General features: G+C 48.3%; 1 protein-coding gene across 6 annotated transcripts in view; it reads left to right on the top strand.

Moving 5' to 3' along the window:
* ZNF618 (zinc finger protein 618) overlaps nucleotides 1–12,418 on the top strand; it is a 148,286-nt gene extending 135,868 nt beyond the window's left edge. For 5 of the 6 annotated variants that reach the window (XM_061479598.1, XM_061479596.1, XM_061479595.1 and 2 more), the window contains 3 exons: nucleotides 4,527–4,604; nucleotides 9,662–9,763; nucleotides 10,874–12,418. In XM_061479598.1, the coding sequence (XP_061335582.1) occupies nucleotides 4,527–4,604; nucleotides 9,662–9,763; nucleotides 10,874–12,387 (1,694 nt within the window). In that variant the 3' untranslated portion in view covers nucleotides 12,388–12,418. The remainder of the gene's footprint in view (nucleotides 1–4,526; nucleotides 4,605–9,661; nucleotides 9,764–10,873) is intronic. The other variant, XM_061479594.1, reaches the window with a different exon arrangement.
* The last annotated feature ends 4,648 nt before the right edge of the window (nucleotides 12,419–17,066 follow it).

Raw genomic sequence — 17,066 nt, 5'->3', positions numbered from 1 at the left:
ACCCTCAGGCATTTTGGGGTCTCCCCCTTTTTAAAGCATCCTCCACGGCACCTTTTTAGGTAGCACTTCTCGTTGGGTGGAAGTGACAGAAGTTTTGTTTTCAAGAAATTCGCCCTTACTGTGGTGTGTGATGGCATTTTTCTAGGAGACTGCTCCTGGTCCTCGTGTATTGCTTCATCGGCATGTGTCAAAGGTACTGAAAGATGCAGTTACACTGTTATTGAAGCTGAAGCCAATGGAAACAGTGAGTGGGCAAAAAGACTGAGAAGTTTCCTTTGCAGCTCTTCTGCATTTGTTCTTCATCAGAATGAGGACAGAAGTGTTGAAATGTGGGTCTCAGTGGAGGAGAGCCTGAGCTGCCTGGGGTTCTGGGCCCCACGCTGCCGCCAGGCCCCGAGCTGGTGCTGGGCTTCACTCAGAGCGTTTGCTGTTGAAACTTTCTGTTAAAACCTCTCAACTCATGTTCCCTCCTGGCCTCAGACCAGGCCTTGCTATTTTCTCTGGCTTGAATGTGGCAATGAGATTTAACATGGGAATTAGAATGATTTATTTAAGCCAAGCACAAGTGCTGGTTTTTCTCTGGCTTGGCTCACACAGCCTTGCTGCCTTACTCGGGAGCCTTGTTCACTGTGTTAAAGCACTAATAAAATGTCCAATAATAGCCCTGGGGAAAGATGTTTTAAATTGTGCCACCAGTTTAAAAGTGTTGGTTCTGTGTGGCTCCAGGGACTGGAGAGGCTTCGGCGGCTGCTAGTGCTTTAGGTTTCTGTAAAGGTGTTTTTAGAGAGCACGTAGGCAAGCAGGAGGGTGATGTGACAGTGTGTTGTGTTCAGAGCAGAGGGGACTTGGCTCACAAAGGCGGCTGGTTTTCCTGGGAAAAGATGCTTTTGGGAAGAGGGAAGGCTCTGTGCTCAGCCACCAACACCAGTGCACCACAGACAAATGCCTCTTCTTTGAGGGACAAAAGCTCTTTGGTGCTTGATTGGAGAACGAAATGCTTGGGGATGCTGCAGTGCTTGAGTTTCAGAGAGCTAGCAAGGGACTGTTAGAGGTGGGATGGGGGGTTGCAGTTCCAGCAGCACTGCCTGCTTGCAGTGGGTTTTCTTGTGCTCTCCACTACACAACCCCTCTGTGTTATGGGAAGATTCGGAGTGAGACTCAGACTCCACTGAGATCTGGCTGGAAAGCAGCCCTTGTCTGCTGGCAGACAGGACAGCAGCGGTCAGTGAGCTCCTCCTTCCAAATTTCAAATGCTCTGCACCAGCAGAGCTGTTTGGAGGCAGGATCCTGTTGCTGCACAGGCTCTTCAGCTTGTCCTGCTGCTGCAGAAAAGTGCATCATAGCTGTGGCTGAGTAGGAACCCATATGGGACAGCTGGAGATGGAAGTCTGCAGAAATGCCGCATCCTTGAGTGCTGCCCCAGTTTCATGGCTCTGGGCTTGGCTCCGTGGAAAGGTTGCTTTCTGGAGGTGGGTAATGGGACAAGAGCAGCCTTGCATTTTGTCTCCTGAGATGTTCAGTGTGAGGTGCTGGGCTGTAGGGTTAGAGCTGAGCACTGCAGGATTTTCATGGCTTAGTTGTTAACGTGAAATTTTTGTCAGTATTAGAATCATAGAATAGTTTGGGTTGAAGGGACCTTCAAAGCTCCTCTAGTCCAACCCCCAGCACTGAGCAGGGACATCTTCAACCAGATCACGTTGCTCAGAACCACATCCAGCCTGGCTTTGAATGTCCCCAGGGATGGGGCATCCATCACCTCTCTGGGCCACCTGTGCCAGTGTTTCACCACCCTCATTGTAAAGAATTTCTTCCTCACATCGTAGAGAGGCCACAGTCAGAACCTTGTGCCTTGGTCCCAGGCTGGCCAATACAGCAAGAGCAACCAAAGCTTGGGGTACTCTGAAGCAGTCTTGGTGAGCTCTCTGCTTGTCTCCTTCCACTTTTCGTGGCTGTGTAAGGTTCGGGCTGTGTTCACATCCTCCCTTCCTGTTTCCCAGCTGCTTCAAGTTGAGCAGTAGTTACTAGGGGTGAGCTGTGGAAACAATGAGAGGAAGGGAAAGCTGCTCATGCAGCCTGGTGAATTCATGCTCCACTGCCTTGAGATACAAGGTGAAGGAAGGTTGTGTTATCCCTAGTTTTAACTTAGCTTATCTTCACTTGTGGCAAACTGTAGACTTCTCCGACTCTTGGTCTCAAGACAATGTTGAATGTAAAACTAGTTTTTGAGAGTCAACAGTGCTTTTGTTTCCAGAGGTGGACGTTTCTGTGTGAAACAGGAGGGGGGATTTTGGAAATGGGATGGAAATCCACTACATTTTTTGGAGAAGAATCACATATGAGAGGTGTTTCAGAGTCCCTGAGTGCACAGTGTGTTGTAATGGCAGAGGGGGACCTTGAGGTGAAGAACTGCTGAGACCTTGATGGTCACTGCATGATGGATGTTGATGAGGAGAACCCAGAAAACAGGTCAGGAGTAAAATGGAGTCAGGTAAGGGGAGAGCTAGAAGAAAGGCAGCACAAGTTTCTGGTGATAAAATAGCTGAGAATATACCAGGAGGAAGGAAAGGCAGTTCAGTGAGACAGAGTCAGCAGAGAAGGAAATGTGAGGATGTAGTGAAACAGGAGAGAAAAATGGATGTGCGACATGTGCTGCTTGGAGAATGCTGGATCTATGTGAGTCAGATTCTGAAGTGTGCCAGAGTCTTCCCTGTTTTTCACAAGCACAGTTACTTAAGTACAGTATTTCCAAACTTCCTCATTACAGCAAAACCCATAACAAGAAAATGAGTTAAATAAAGTGTTGAGCACAGCTCCCCCAGATGGAGCTGCCTCCATCGGTTCAGAGGGCTGGTGGCTCTGTGGAGAGGCACAACAGGGTCTCCAGCCTTACAGCTTAAGAGTATAGCTTGTGTGAACCCCTCATGGTCTCTTCTGTGTTTCTCCTCACAGCTTCCTGTAGCCATCTGATGAATTCTGGGGTTTGCTACCTGCGACAGACTTCTTACAGATCATAGCCAAGTCAGGCTTGTGTTTTCCTGTACTTTGGTTATTCCATCCTGGATGGTGCTGCTTTTGCTTATTCATTGATGGAGAACATGCGTTTCCTGTCATACTGTATAGATACAGATTCCTGGTGTCTTGTAGCAGTAGACCTTGCTCTGTGCGTGTGCCAGGCATTTATATGTGAAGTTGTTTATATGCCAAATGGTTGCGTTTGTTCATTCTGCTGTTCTGAAACAAAATGCCACAGTGTAAGTAGTGCTGGTGTATCTCGAGGTGTAGAAGCAAACTGCAGTGTTAATGAGCTGCAGCCACTGTAGTTTGATATTACATCTGTCAACTAATGCACTCAACTCATACTGTTTAAAGAGCAACTGCAAACATTTGCTGCTAGGTTAATGCAGTGGAAGAAATGCACTTTCAACATACTTGATAGAACAGAACTAAACGTGTCTTTTGGCTCGTGAGGGAGCTCTGCACCCAGCTCTTTCCTGACTCTAGCTCATCCATGTCCTCTGGCAACACAGCTCTCCTGCTCTGCTCTCAGCCCTGGCACAGCTCCTGTGCTTCCTCCCCTCCACCTCTGCTCACCCAGCACTGTGCTGCTGCTGAGCCCAATGGCACTCGCTATTCCCCAGGCTCGCTGCAGTTGTGACAGCCACAAAACCCCCAAGCTGAGTTCTCCTGTGGCACTTCATTCCCCAGCTTCTGAGCAACAGGATTTTTCGTAACCTGCTTCTCCGTGTCTCAGGAAAGGCGGCAGAGACTGGAATTTGACCAGACTGGATATAAAATGAATTCACAATCTTTGCTTTCAGGCTTATAAAGAACACCGATACAGCCCGCAAGAGGCACGAGTTAGTAAACCCCAGTCAAGAGTGCAGCCTCTCCAGTCTTTGTGCAGATTCATAGAGTCACAGACTGGTTTGGCTTGGAAGGGTCCTGTAGTCCAACCCCCCACAATGAACAGGGACATCTTCAACTAGGTCACGTTGCTCAGAACCACATCCAGCCTGGCTTTGAATGTCCCCAGGAATGGGGCATCCGCCACCTCTCTGGGCAACCTGTGCCAGTGTTTCACCACCCTCATTGTAAAGAATTTCGTCTTCACATCCAGCCTGAATCTCCTCTTGTAGTTTAAAACCATCACCCCTCATTCTGTCACAACATGCCCTGCTAAAAGTCACTGAGATCCACACACGTACTGTCAGGACCTTTGCTTTGTTGCACGAGCTTTCCCGCTGCCATCCTGGCCTTCTTGTGGCAGTGAAGTGAAGCCCATGAAGTGTGCCCGAGTGAAGAGTGCCCAGCCCCAGCCCAGAAGCAGTGACCTGCCCTAGAGCCTTCCTAAATCACAGCCCGAGCCTTCAGGTTCAGTCCTGAGGAGCTGCTGTGACGTGCGCACGTGGGCTGAGGTGACAAGGACCACAGGGCGCTGCCCCGCTACTGTACAAACTGAAGTATGCACATATGCTGCTTCCCTGCATACTCTGTGTAATTCTTCTGAACTGATTTCTCCCAAACAGAGCCTTACACCTGTGGAGCTTGTGGAATCCAGTTCCAGTTTTATAACAATCTCCTGGAGCACATGCAGTCCCATGCAGGTAAGCTGGGCACTTCAGTTCTGTGCTGCTGCCTGATGCTCACCCCTTTGTGTGTCAGTCTCTGTGCTCACCATTTCCAAAGCCCCAGTAACCTCATCTGCAGCAGAAAAGATCCTCAAAGGCTGGAGCACGTAGCAGTGGCTGACAGTGCAAGGCTCAGGGCATGCCATAAACCTCACTTCCTAGGGAGAGAGGAAACGTGCCATGCTAGCATAGAGCACATTACACTATTCATTCCCTTTATCCAACAAAATCTAGGGCACACTCAGTGCGTAAGCATTTGCAGGTCACTCCTACAGCAGATTAAATCCTTTCTGCAAAAAGGGTAGTTCTTATGGGAGCAAACAAAGCAAAACTGCTCGCAGGGCAGCAGAGCCTTTGCCCACACAAGTCCCTCTCCATGCTTGTGTCTCCTGGAGTTCTGCGAAGGACTGAAATGTGTTCCCAGCAGAAGAATTTGCTGTCTCAGCAGTTGTGTTCATTTCCTTCTCAGCTATCTACAAAAGAAAATTCCAAGGAGCAATTCCTCTGTGTTGTTTCTGAGGCACCTTTTTTGTTTTTTGTCTCAGTACATAAGAGGTGACTTTAAAGTCTCAAAGCCAAAGCTGTTTCAAAGGCAGCATTCAGAATATTCAAAACCATAGGAACAAGGTATTTTTATAGTGGCAGAACTTTGTCGTTTTTTGACTCTTGAATGAAAATGCGTGAGTTAACACAGGTTTACAGATCAATTCACCTTTGACAGGCCTGTGTGCTCCAACAGACAGCTGCTCTGTTGAAATTCGTATTCAGTGCTTGCATCTGCCCTCATGTTACAGGTAAGCTGTGAGCAGAGTGGCACAGGAGGATGAGTGGCTTGAGGATAGGCACGTTTTCCATTCTGTAACAGTAATTCTAATCAAAGTTCTTAATCTTGTTCTGTGATTGATAGTGTCCCTTGAGTTCTTCATCCATACAGTTCCTCGGTTCCAGTTCAGTTCTCATTGGCAAACCTTAGTGCAGGTTTTGTGTGTTGCTCAGCAGCTTTTCTGTCATCTTTGTAATGTAATGAAGAGACATTCAGGGTAATATGAGATGATGCGAGCATAAGCTGGTTGATGTGGAGTAATTGGACTTCATGTTACAGCTAGGAGCAGTGCAGCTCCTCTCAGAGTAGTAGCTGCCATCACTCCATGGTGTTGGGTTCTGCTCTTGCTGTTCCTCTCTGGCAATTCCTGCTTGTGTCCAGGCTGTGTCCTGAGCATCCTGTTCCTTCTTCTGGTCTCTGGTACTGAAATGCAGCATTTTGAAATGCAGCTCCTGATGAGGCTGAGTAGAGGAGCTGCAAAAGAGGGATTGGGCTAGTGTCAAAAGAGGGGATGCACTGCACTAGCAAGATGTGAGCTGTTGAAAACTTTAAACTAGTGCACTCTGCAGTTTCTTCCTTCTCTTGGCCATTGGGCTTGTTCACCTGGGTCACTTTGGACACAGAAGGTGGCTGGAGGGGCAGGTATCTGTGATCTGACTCGTAACATTAGCAGGGATACATTAATGCTTAAATCCTCTCTCCCCAGCTCTGGATTCCTCTTGTTAAACTCCCTTTTCTCATCTCTCCCTGGTTTGTTTGTAATTCGTTATCTTCTGCTTGGCTGCTTCCTCCCAAATGTCTCACTGGGGCAAAGACAAGAAGACACTTATCCATGTCTTGTGTATTCAGCACATTCTCCAGGCGTCCCAGAGGCTGCGGCTGTGGAAGCAGCCATCCCAGTCATGGCATCTCTGTGTGTGATGCCTCCAGTCCTCTACTGCTGCCTCCTCCCTGGGGGGAGCAGCACCCTGTCCTCCAGATCTGTGCACTGGGGGCAAGGAGCATGGTGCTTACGGCTGTGGTTTGAGAACAGAACAAAATGAAGAGGTGTGAAAGCTGCAGCGAGCTCTGGTGGGTTCTGGATATTGTACTTTAGCAGAGCAACAGCAGAGATCACACAGGGTTTGCAGTTAACTCTGCTGGCAGTTTGTTGCCTTTCAGCCTGTCAGGGCATGGAGATTTCCATATCCAAGAAACAGTGTCGTCACACCTCTGAAATCTGGGAGTGCAGAGACCTTGCAGTAGTCAGCAGAACTGGTGGCCCAGGGTCATCCACATACTGGGCACACTGACACAGTAGCGGTTTATACCAGTCCATATGCCTGGCTCAAGGAATGTTTCTTTATGGATATGCCAGTTTGGATGGGGCTTGGAGCAAGCTGCTCTAGTGGAAGGCATCCCTGCCCGTGGCAGGGGTTAGAACTGGATGAGCGTAGGTCCCTTCCAACCAAACCAGTCTGTGATTCTGTGATTCCATGCAGAGATACAGAAAGCCTGTATGGGTCAAATACTCTTTCAGTTAATGTGTTCAGGCATCCAATTTGGCTTATCATGTCTGGTGCAAAGGGTTCATCTCTTCCAACTAAATGTGATGCATCTACTCAGCCTCTCGGAAGTGTCTGAAGCCAGGGAATGTGCTGTTGGCCTTGAGGAGCAAAAGCAGGGATGTTCTGGCTCTGGAGTCACTCAGAGGGTTGAGCCTGGGGCTAGAAGGTAATAAGGAGAGATTATAGCTCCATAAAGCAGCTACACAGTGAGGAGAAGCAATTAGAATGTAAATTGGATGCTGAAAGGCAGAAATAGAACAGCAGAACACCAGGCAGAGGAATTTGTTCTGTAATTACACTGTACAATATACAGCTTTGACTCCCTTTAGAGTACTTTGTTCAGGTCGAGTGCTACCGTATAATGCCCTTTCTACAATCTAGAGCTACAGAATAGAAGGACGACTAGGCTGAACCTGGATTAAAGGATTGGAGGCATGAAGAGAAATTAAAGAACCATGATCTGTGTAGTTCACAGACTACCTGATAAGGAAGATGAGGCTGAAATACACAAATCTCATTAATGCCATATTGAATGCCAGCAGATATTTGTACGTAATAAATCCCCTATTAATATGAAACAGATAAAGAGTTAGGGGAGGAAATAGAGAGGGTTTCTTCCCCCACCCCTTGCTAAGACAAGGGCAGCCTGAACCATGAACAAAGTTAGGAAGCAACATCTAGCATTTTCCTTTGCCTGCCCACGGATGTTTGGAGTTGAGGATACTGATGGTGGTAGCTCAAGAGCAATTAGTCTGGGGAGATGCTGGGGGGAAAGTGATGTGTCATATCTAATCACTGGCAGTCACTGGAGCATCTCCTGCTCTTCAGGTCTCTTCCTCATCTGCAAGGATGGACCTCTTGCTGCAGTCTGAGCGTGGCAATGTTCCCCAGGTACCAGCCATGACCAGTGGGTTCCCTGGGTTCATACAGTCCTCGAAGCAGTCCCAGAGTCACCCCTGGTTTGTCATGTCCTGAATCTCCTGGTGTTCCAGACTGTGGCCAATGCAGTGCCCAGATGGAATAACAGTGCACTCTGTGAGTGTTCATCACAAGGTTTGTGAATGCCCCAGCAGTGAACCTGCAGAGCTGCTCAAATTTGAGAGGACTTGCTTGTAAGGAAGAGAGCACTGGAGTTCATCACATCATTGCTTGTCTCTAGATCCTGGCTGGTCTCCCTTCTCTTCTGGGTCACTGCCACACATGGAGAGCAATTTTATCCTCTCCAGTTTGTTCTGAAGGGCAGCCTAGTGTTGTGCCCAGCACCAGATTGACTTGGGCTGCAGAGCAAAGAACCTGTGTGTGCCTTAACAAGGCATTCCTGTAATTCCTGCTGTGCTGTCAGGAGTGCTGGGAAAGGATTTATTTCATTGAATCCTGGTGTGCTGGTGTGCCTAGGATGTAGTTACTGCTGCCTGAGCTGGTCAGTGTGGACTTCCTGGAGAAGAAGTCATTGATTCCAGGTGAGTTTGGACCATGATGGATCTTGTACTACAAAAGGCATCTATTCTACCTGGGTGAATAATTGAATGAATCACATTGTTAAGCCTGTTTTGCACCACTGAGTAAAAAGAGCCCTAAGGGGCTACTTTGCAGCCTTTGTGTGTCTAACAGAGATGTCCAGAATTAGGCAAGATGACTCCATCTGTGATGAGTAAAGGGCCTGTTTTGTTTTCTTTGTGTTTAATTCCATCCTTCTGTTCAGCCTGGTCATCAGTCTCTCCATCTTTCTCTTTCCTCTTCCACCTCTCTTCATTGTGCACTCTATTGCTGCTTCAGAGTCTACAGAGCAGTTTCATAGTGAAGCATACTAAGAAACTAGAAAGTTTCCTGTAGAGGGTGGAGAGAAGTTCTTGGGGCACAGGGGAGGAAAGGACATGGATACAATACAGGATTTACTGATTCTGCATTTCCTTGAAAGATCCCAGGAGATTGGCAGCCAAAGTGTTTAGCCCTTAGCCCACTTACGTATATAGAATTGGGAACATCAACCCAGAGACCCTGGAGCAGTTGGTATCTTTGCAGTCATAGGGAGGGACAATCTTTGGTCACACTCCAGAAACCTGGGGGGGTTTCCTTCTTGTTTCCAGTCTAAGGCAGCAGAGAGCAGCCTGAGAGGAGGGTCTCTCTCTTACCATGGGAGGAAACCCTGTGTGCAGATTGTAGTAAGATCTGTAGGTACAGAGGAGTTGAGCAGAGCTTGAAAAACAAAGTACTCAGCAGTGAAGAACAGGGAAGCCACCTGCAATGCAGAAAGGGGCAGTGAGGCAGAAGGATAAATGTTTGTTACACCCCCTTTCATTTTGAAAGCAAGCAAATTGCACAGGTCAGGCTGCACAAGGACCATCGATTCCTGGTGTGCAGCTCCAGTTATGGGGAGGCATTTTTCTGTGAGTGCTGAGTGCATCAATGCCACTGATGCACAGAATAAGCCCTTGTCATGCAGCCCCATTTTGGGAGTCCAAAGGCTTTGAAAGGTTTCTGACAGTACCGTGCCAGCTCAGTGACAACTGCTTAAAAGCTACAGAGAATGTAGTAGATTGTTGTGACCTTAACTGAAGGGGACCAGAAATAAATGCTATGCAGATGGATACTGTTTCCCCTTCTTTGTGCTTTAAGCCTTATTACCTTGTGCTTCTAACACCTCCCTGTCTCTTGCCCCACAGCTGACAACGAGAACAATATTGCCTCTAGCCAGCCCAGATCACCTCTAGCTGTTGTAGAAGAGAAGTGGAAACCCCAGCTCCAAAGAAATAATGTCAACAACAGTAAGTAGCAGTGTTTGCTCTTCCATCCTGGGCTTTCCTGTCCACTTGGAACAAGTGACTGTCAGGGTGCAGCAGTGGTGGGCATTGCACAAGGCTCTCATCTTGCCTAAGTGCCCTTGATTTCATCCCTAATTCATGTACTCCCCTGCAGAGCAGAGCACCCATTCCCATTGCAGGAGGGCTCATGCGCAAAAAGTTCTGTGAGCCGTGGGGAGGTGGTTGGAAAGGTTTGTGGGGAAGATGCATTTGGTAACTCCTGGAAAAAGTTCACTTCTAAGCCAGGGTCAGAATTCCCAGGCCCAACCTGGAGATGAAAGACTAGTCCAGTTGTCATGGTGTGACATAGGCATAATCTGTCAGTCCCTGTGCTAGCAGGCAGCCAGGGTCTGATTTATCCCCAGTTCATCCTCTGAGCTTCCCCACAGAAAAAGGTAAAATACAGTCCTGTAGGAAATCAGTTCCAAAGCACCTGAGCTGAGCAGCCTGGGGGAAGGGTGATACAAAAACGTGGGGCTTTTGTGTTCTGCTATGGCCAAAAATGACATTCACATTGCCCGAAATCAACCACAAATGTGGGGTGTTGGAGTTCAGAGGAGAAAATGGAAAGTGGAGCTCCAGCACTGCTGGAGATGGTGCAGGAAGTTGTATGCTTCACTGAAAGGCTCAGATGACAAAATAGGGAAGATGTCCAGTTTTCCAGCTGGGCTAAGCTGTGACCACCAGCCCTTAGACATGGATAGCAAATGGCAGTCATGATTATAACTTAGGCGCTTCCTCAGTGAACACCACAGGGATGGCATTGGTTAAGGCACTGGATCGTGAATAGATAGTGTGTGCTCTGTCTCAGGCCCCACACCAGGGACAGCATGCAGACAAGCCCCTTGCTGCTCCAAGCAAAGAGCAAGGCCTGTCCCTTTGCTGAACAGAAGGGTTCCTCTGTCCAGAAATCCTTGGGGGAAGAAGTCCAGGTTGGAGATGTCTCTACCATCATCCGGGCATGTTCTGCCTCTTTGGGTCTCTGAGAACTGTTTTGTGACTCCCTCCTCTCTCCTGCTGTAGAGGAGCAATGCTCATCTGGTGCTTTCTCTCCCTCCTTGTATTTCACTGCAGCGTCCGCGAGCGGTTCAGTAGGGAACAGCGCGATCCCGGAGAAGGAGCGGCAGAACATTGCCGAGAGGCTCCTGAGGGTGATGTGCACTGACCTGGGGGCTCTGAGCGTGGTGAGCGGGAAGGAATTCATCAAGCTAGCACAGACCCTGGTGGATAGTGGCGCTCGCTATGGTGCCTTTTCCGTCACCGAAATCCTTGGCAATTTCAACACACTGGCTCTGAAGCATTTGCCTCGGATGTACAACCAGGTGAAGGTGAAGGTAACCTGCGCGCTGGGCAGCAACGCATGCCTGGGTATTGGCGTCACTTGTCACTCACAGAGCATCGGCCCCGATTCCTGCTACATCCTCACAGCTTATCAGGTGGAAGGCAACCACATCAAGAGTTACGTCCTGGGAATTAAGGGTGTAGACATTCGAGATAACGGTGATTTTATCCACCACTGGGTCCAGAACGTGCTCTCAGAGTTTGTGATGTCGGAGATCAGGACAGTGTATGTCACAGACTGCAAAGTCAATTCCTCTGCGTTCTCCAAGGCAGGCATGTGCTTGCGCTGTTCAGCCTGTGCCTTGAACTCAGTGGTGCAGAGTGTGCTCAACAAGCGAACACTACAGGCCCGCAATATGCACGAAGTGATCGAGCTCCTGAATGTCTGTGAAGATCTGGCGGGATCCACAGGCCTCTCAAAGGAGACTTTTGGCTCCCTGGAAGAGACCTCCCCCCCGCCCTGCTGGAACTCGGTCACCGACTCCCTGCTGCTCGTCCACGAGCGCTACGAGCAGATCTGTGAGTTCTACAGCAGGGCCAAGAAGATGAACCTCATCCAAAACCTGAACAAACACCTGCTCAGCAACCTGGCAGCTATTCTGGCTCCGGTGAAGCAGGCGGTGATAGAGCTGAGCAACGAGAGCCGGCCCACCTTGCAGCTGGTACTGCCCACCTACGTCAAACTGGAGAAACTGTTCACTTCCAAAGCTAACGATGCTGGCGTGGTCAGCAAACTCTGCCACCTCTTCTTGGAGGCGCTGAAGGAGAACTTCAAAGTTCATTCGGCACACAAGGTAGCCATGATCTTAGACCCTCAGCAGAAGCTGCGGCCCGTCCCACCGTACCAGCATGAAGAGATCATTGGCAAGGTCTGTGAGTTGATCAATGAGGTGAAAGAGTCCTGGGCAGAAGAAACAGAATTTGAACCTTCAACCAAGAAGCCTCGGTCAGCAGGGGAAGCCACAGCAGCTCAGGAAGAAGATTGGTTTGGGAAAAATGAAGTCTATGATTATTTGCAAGAACCTCTCTTCCAGGCCACCCCTGACCTGTTTCAGTACTGGTCATGTGTTACTCAAAAGCATACAAAACTAGCCAAGCTAGCCTTTTGGCTCTTAGCAGTGCCTGCTGTTGGTGCCAGAAGTGAATGTGTAAATATGTGTGAGCAGGCTCTCTTAATCAAAAGGAGACGGCTACTCAGTCCAGAAGACATGAACAAACTCATGTTTTTGAAGTCCAACATGCTTTAAGACTTTTAATTAAAACAAAACTTTAAAACACTGTTCCAAACAAAGAAAAAAAGAATTTTAAGTTCTAAACACTGTGGACCTCATTATGAATGCCCCTGGAAACCAAGTGCTTTTTTATATATATATAAAAATATAAATATATATAAAATTAAGTTTGAAAGGAAAGCTGAGCACGTGAGAGAGACAGCCCTCTGCCAGGAACGTGCTCCTTTCCCTAGATAGTGTGTGGACTTGACAGACTTTCTAATGTTTTCAAGTGGGCAGACGAATGGGAGGCTGATGTTCTAAAGTCTTCAGGCAGCTGAGATCTAAAGTGACTTGAAGTTTCTTTCGTTTCTCCTCCACCCCACCTTTCCTCTTGTCCCCTGGGCCATCTTGCCATGGATAATCAGACTACATTGAACAGACCAGTTCTGCACTGGACTTTGCTCCTTTGAATAACTGTACACCTTGAGGGCTTTTGTCTGCAGCCTTCTTGACACACAGTGCATGTTGTCAGGGCAGCTGTGTTTTCTGAACACCAGTGTCTTTAGAAGTCAGGAAGGGAGACTGCAAGGTTTATTTTACTTTAACTTTTTCATACACTTTTTTTCCAAAAAACAAAAGTTACTCTTCTGTCTCCACTCCCAGATTTAACACCTTAGCTAATGATTCTAAGTTTGATTTAAACCTAAGAGAAAGGGTTCATGGCAGAAAATGGCTGTAACTCTTATGTTTCTTGGATTTCTTTTTTTACAGCATGGTTTGTTCTCTGAATTCCCAGTAATGAGCTTCTCTGAATTTTGGACTTCAGGCACTCTCAGACTTGTTCTAGAGTAGCCCATTTGCGATTAAATAATATCCTTATGGGGAAGCACAGCAGTTGTTAAGATGGCAAAACTAGAAAACAGGAAAAGCAAGCAAGTAGTGACAGCACAGCGCCCTGCGGGCCACCAGCAAGCTTGTCAGGGTCTGCCAGGTGCCATTGAGAACCCTTGTACCTAAACCTGTAGTAGAAAAGCTTGTCAACACACACGACTCAAAACAACCTTCACAAGGCCAAGGACACACCAAGGTGTATGAGTTTTCAGGGGAGCAAAGATCATGTTTTGTCAAACTGGGGTTTGAAGGAGGCTTAGAGAAGTGCATGGGCTCAATGATCCTTCTGAATGTAAGTGCTCCTGATTGAGTGCGAAGAATATCTTCCCATTTAGTTTGGAATGGTTTCCTCTTGTAGCACGAATGTCTTTTTGATACCTACAGTGCATTACACTACTTGTTATGTTGCTGAATCGTTCTGGCTAGGAAGGCCACAGGCCCTTAAAAGTTCACACTTACTGGCTCACCCCAAATGCAATTAGAGATCATCATAACACAAAAACATCTCAGTCACTCTGCTGGTCATGAGGCCAGCACTCCGCTGTGTCCAGTGCCTGTAGGCACAGTCCGTGGGTGGCTGGATGGGGTCTCTGCTGTGAGGTTTGCTGCCTCTCAGACAATTCCTAAATTCTGGTGCCAAACAGTTAATTTTTCATCCCTGGGACTTGTATCCCGGAGGCAAATTGAAGCAAATTCTTACTTTTGAAGTAGTCTCTCCAATTCCAGTAGTGTCCCCTGGGGCTGTGGTCACAGTGGCCACAGAGCAGCATTGGGCTCGCTGCAGGCTGGAGCCCTTCAGCAGCACAGGGGGTTTCTGGTTGCTGACAACACAGTGTTGAGACTGGGGTCCCCATTGAAGTGCTGCTGTTGGATGGTTGTTAAACCAGATCCCACCTGCCAAAACCAGGACAGAATAGAAGGTGCAAGTCCCAAGACATGAGAAATGTCAAACGCAATCTCTCAGGCTTTGTGTGCAGATGCCTTGAACCTGACAGGCACTGACTGATTCACTGCTATGGGGCTCAGGCAGGGGAACAGGTTGCATGCTGGAGACCATCCCTAGGTCAGGGTCACTGAGGATGGCTCTTTGCACCCAGCTCTTACCCTTTTCAGCCTAGAAATGGGACCTACTGTTGACTTGAGTCTAGCCTTTGGGTTGACCTCTCAGCACTGTTACTGGCATCAGGGCAAAACTTGGTGTCTCCTAAGTGTAAGTCTTAGAAGAGAGTCTGAGCCCCGCTGGCAGCTGCAGTGCTGGAGGGCGAGCTGCCAAGGCCGAGGCACTTGGACATCTTATTTCTCTGGCAGTGGCTTTTGCCGATGGAGGTGTTCTCTTCTTGCTGGTTTTATTTCCTCCCATACAAATCCTGCCTGCCCAGTACCAGCTGGACCTGTGATAACACATCTGTTTGCATTGGCAGTGCAGGAGAAACCTATAGCAAACAATAAGTAAGTCTCAAACTGCAAACAAAAAACACTAAGTGAGATGCATGCCCATTACAAAGCATTTGTGCTGTGCTGCTGGTCCCACTGGAGAGCACAAGGTATCCTGCAGCAGGGAAGCTTGGCTGGAGGATGAATCCAAAGCAAGATGGGGCTACAAAGTGTGTGCCATGCGGCTCAGCTGTGGGCAGAAATGGGGACAGGATGTGTAGTTCTTTCTCCTAGTAGCACTTCCATCTTTGTGCTTGGTTCACCTGAGAACCACTCACAGGCTCTTTGATGCTCAGGTGAATGTGCAAACCCCTTGTGTTCCTTTGCAATGAAAGCTCCAAACCCCAACACTCCTTTGTTAAGGGACAGGCTGGTAACTTCTGTGGGATTTGTCAGCTCAGGCTTGTTGTGTTGTCTCTCTGCAAGGCATTAAGGGTGGGAGAGTGGACAAAGCAGAGTTAGCCCAGTTTTAGAACCCTGGAATTGAGGAGGTGGTAAAACTGCAGCCGTTTGTGTGAGCATTTGGTGCCAGGCTGAGCCCAGAGTGAGCCAGGGTGTGCACACAGGAACACCGCAGCCACCCTCAGCTCCCAGCCCATCTCCCTTCCCCTTCCTACAGTGTGGTTTGGGTGTCAAATCTGGAGTTCCCTTGCTGTGACAACCAAAGAGAGGGACTGAGTGGCCCTCTCCCCCATCCTAGTAACTGCTCCCTCTCAGGCAGCTTTGGTTATAGTTGCACTAATGATGGCTCTTGAGCAAACACACAGCAGTGCCTGGTAGATGAGGTTCTTCCAAAGACTTAAAACCTCATCTTAGCAGCTGAAAATACAAGATAAAACCTAAAGCCCTAAAGTGGAGCAATCTGGAAAGGTGGTGAGGAGCTTGCCCCTTCTCCAGGGACCTGGTGGAAGAAGCTGCAGATTTTAATGAGTCTTAAACACGGTTACAGGGTGTGGAGCTCAGAGGAGCTGTTCATGCTGTGTCTGCTCACAGGCTTTGTTCAACGTACTTCATTAAAAGGGGAGAAGCACATCTGGAGCACATCTCTTTATCCTAGATGCCAAGCTTTTGCTCCTATTTCTCTTTTCTGCTCTTTGGTTTTGCATTCTAGGGAGCATAGATACTTCACCCAGGTTTGAATTTTGGAAGCTCTTAAACTTTCCAGGTTACTGCAACCCAAACTGTTCTATTGTTTGATTCTGTGCTGGCTCGGTGGTACGGAGCAACACTTCTGCCTTAGGAGCATTGCCTTTCCTGGGGTGGGAGATGGAGAGGAGAGGGTCTCTTTGTTCAGCAGGGGTGTCATGAGCTCTCTTTGAGTTGGAAGGAGAAGTCCTCAGAATTGGGATCATCGTCTGGTGGGTCATGCTGGCAGTTTGCCTTCTCCTTGTTTCCTTTACTCACACTTGGGGAATGTGTTGGGGTACAAATGGTGCATGTGTTCTCCAGGCATTGATTTATTTCTGCTGCTTACTCTGTGCCTGACCTTACAGACTTCTCTTTCTGAACTTGACAGTTTGCTTTGGGAGGGGTTATGATCTACACATGGGGAGAAGATGAACTGTAAAGAATGAAGGGCTTTCCAGGCCTGTCTGAAGGTCCTTGTGGATCCTTAAGAAAGTGGGATACAACGGCAGAGCTCTTCAAAACAGAAGCTGTTTCTGTGTGAGTACAGCAGCCAGGGAGGCAGTGGAGAACATGGAGCCCAGATTAGTCTCCCGTGTCTGTCTCTTCTCCCCATGTCTCCAGCAGTTGTGTTCTGGCTGGCACGATGGGCTTGGTGTCTTGGCTTGGGTTGGTTTCAGATGGAAGCAAACTTCCCTTTTGTCAAAGCTCTGCTCTAAGGAAGCTGATGTGGTTGTATTTGAGCTAGTGCAATCTGGAAAACTTCCTGTGAAAGCCGACTGTGGGCTCAGGTTTTGTCTTAATTCAGTTGTTAGTTGCTGGTTAAAGCAGTTTAACTTGGTTTAAGCATCCTCAAGAGCCGCCTGCACTGGTTGAACTGCGCTTGCTGGGTGTTCTCCCCTGCTGAGCCGAGAATACGTCCAGAAGCAGCTCAGGGAGTCGGGACCCTTATGTGAATTTTGCAACTGAAGTTGTGTCGGATACTTGCACAGCTCGGGAGCAGCTGGGAATAGAGGGGAGGCACTTCTGGAAGTGGCTTGAGCTCTGAGCTGTGGTGTCTGAGTTAACACTGTTCACGGAGATGTCTCAGGGTGGTTGGTTTGTTTTTCTCCAGCTGCTTGCAATAACATGCATGGTTTAACAGGAGAGGAAATTACCACATATGCTTGTACTGGGGGATGAGTCCTCTGAGCTATACCCAGTCTGAGGAACCATCTCCACCTTCTGTACTCCCTATAGACAAGCCAGGACGTGGTTTTACA

Source organism: Pezoporus flaviventris, unplaced genomic scaffold (genome assembly GCF_033815535.1).
Source record: "Pezoporus flaviventris isolate CSIRO_AGI_PZ_B2104156 unplaced genomic scaffold, CSIRO_AGI_Pfla_v1 ptg000154l, whole genome shotgun sequence".
NCBI classification, from domain to species: Eukaryota; Metazoa; Chordata; class Aves; order Psittaciformes; family Psittacidae; genus Pezoporus; species Pezoporus flaviventris.
Note: the sequence above shows the minus strand (reverse complement) of the source record. Positions and strands in the feature narration are given on the sequence as shown.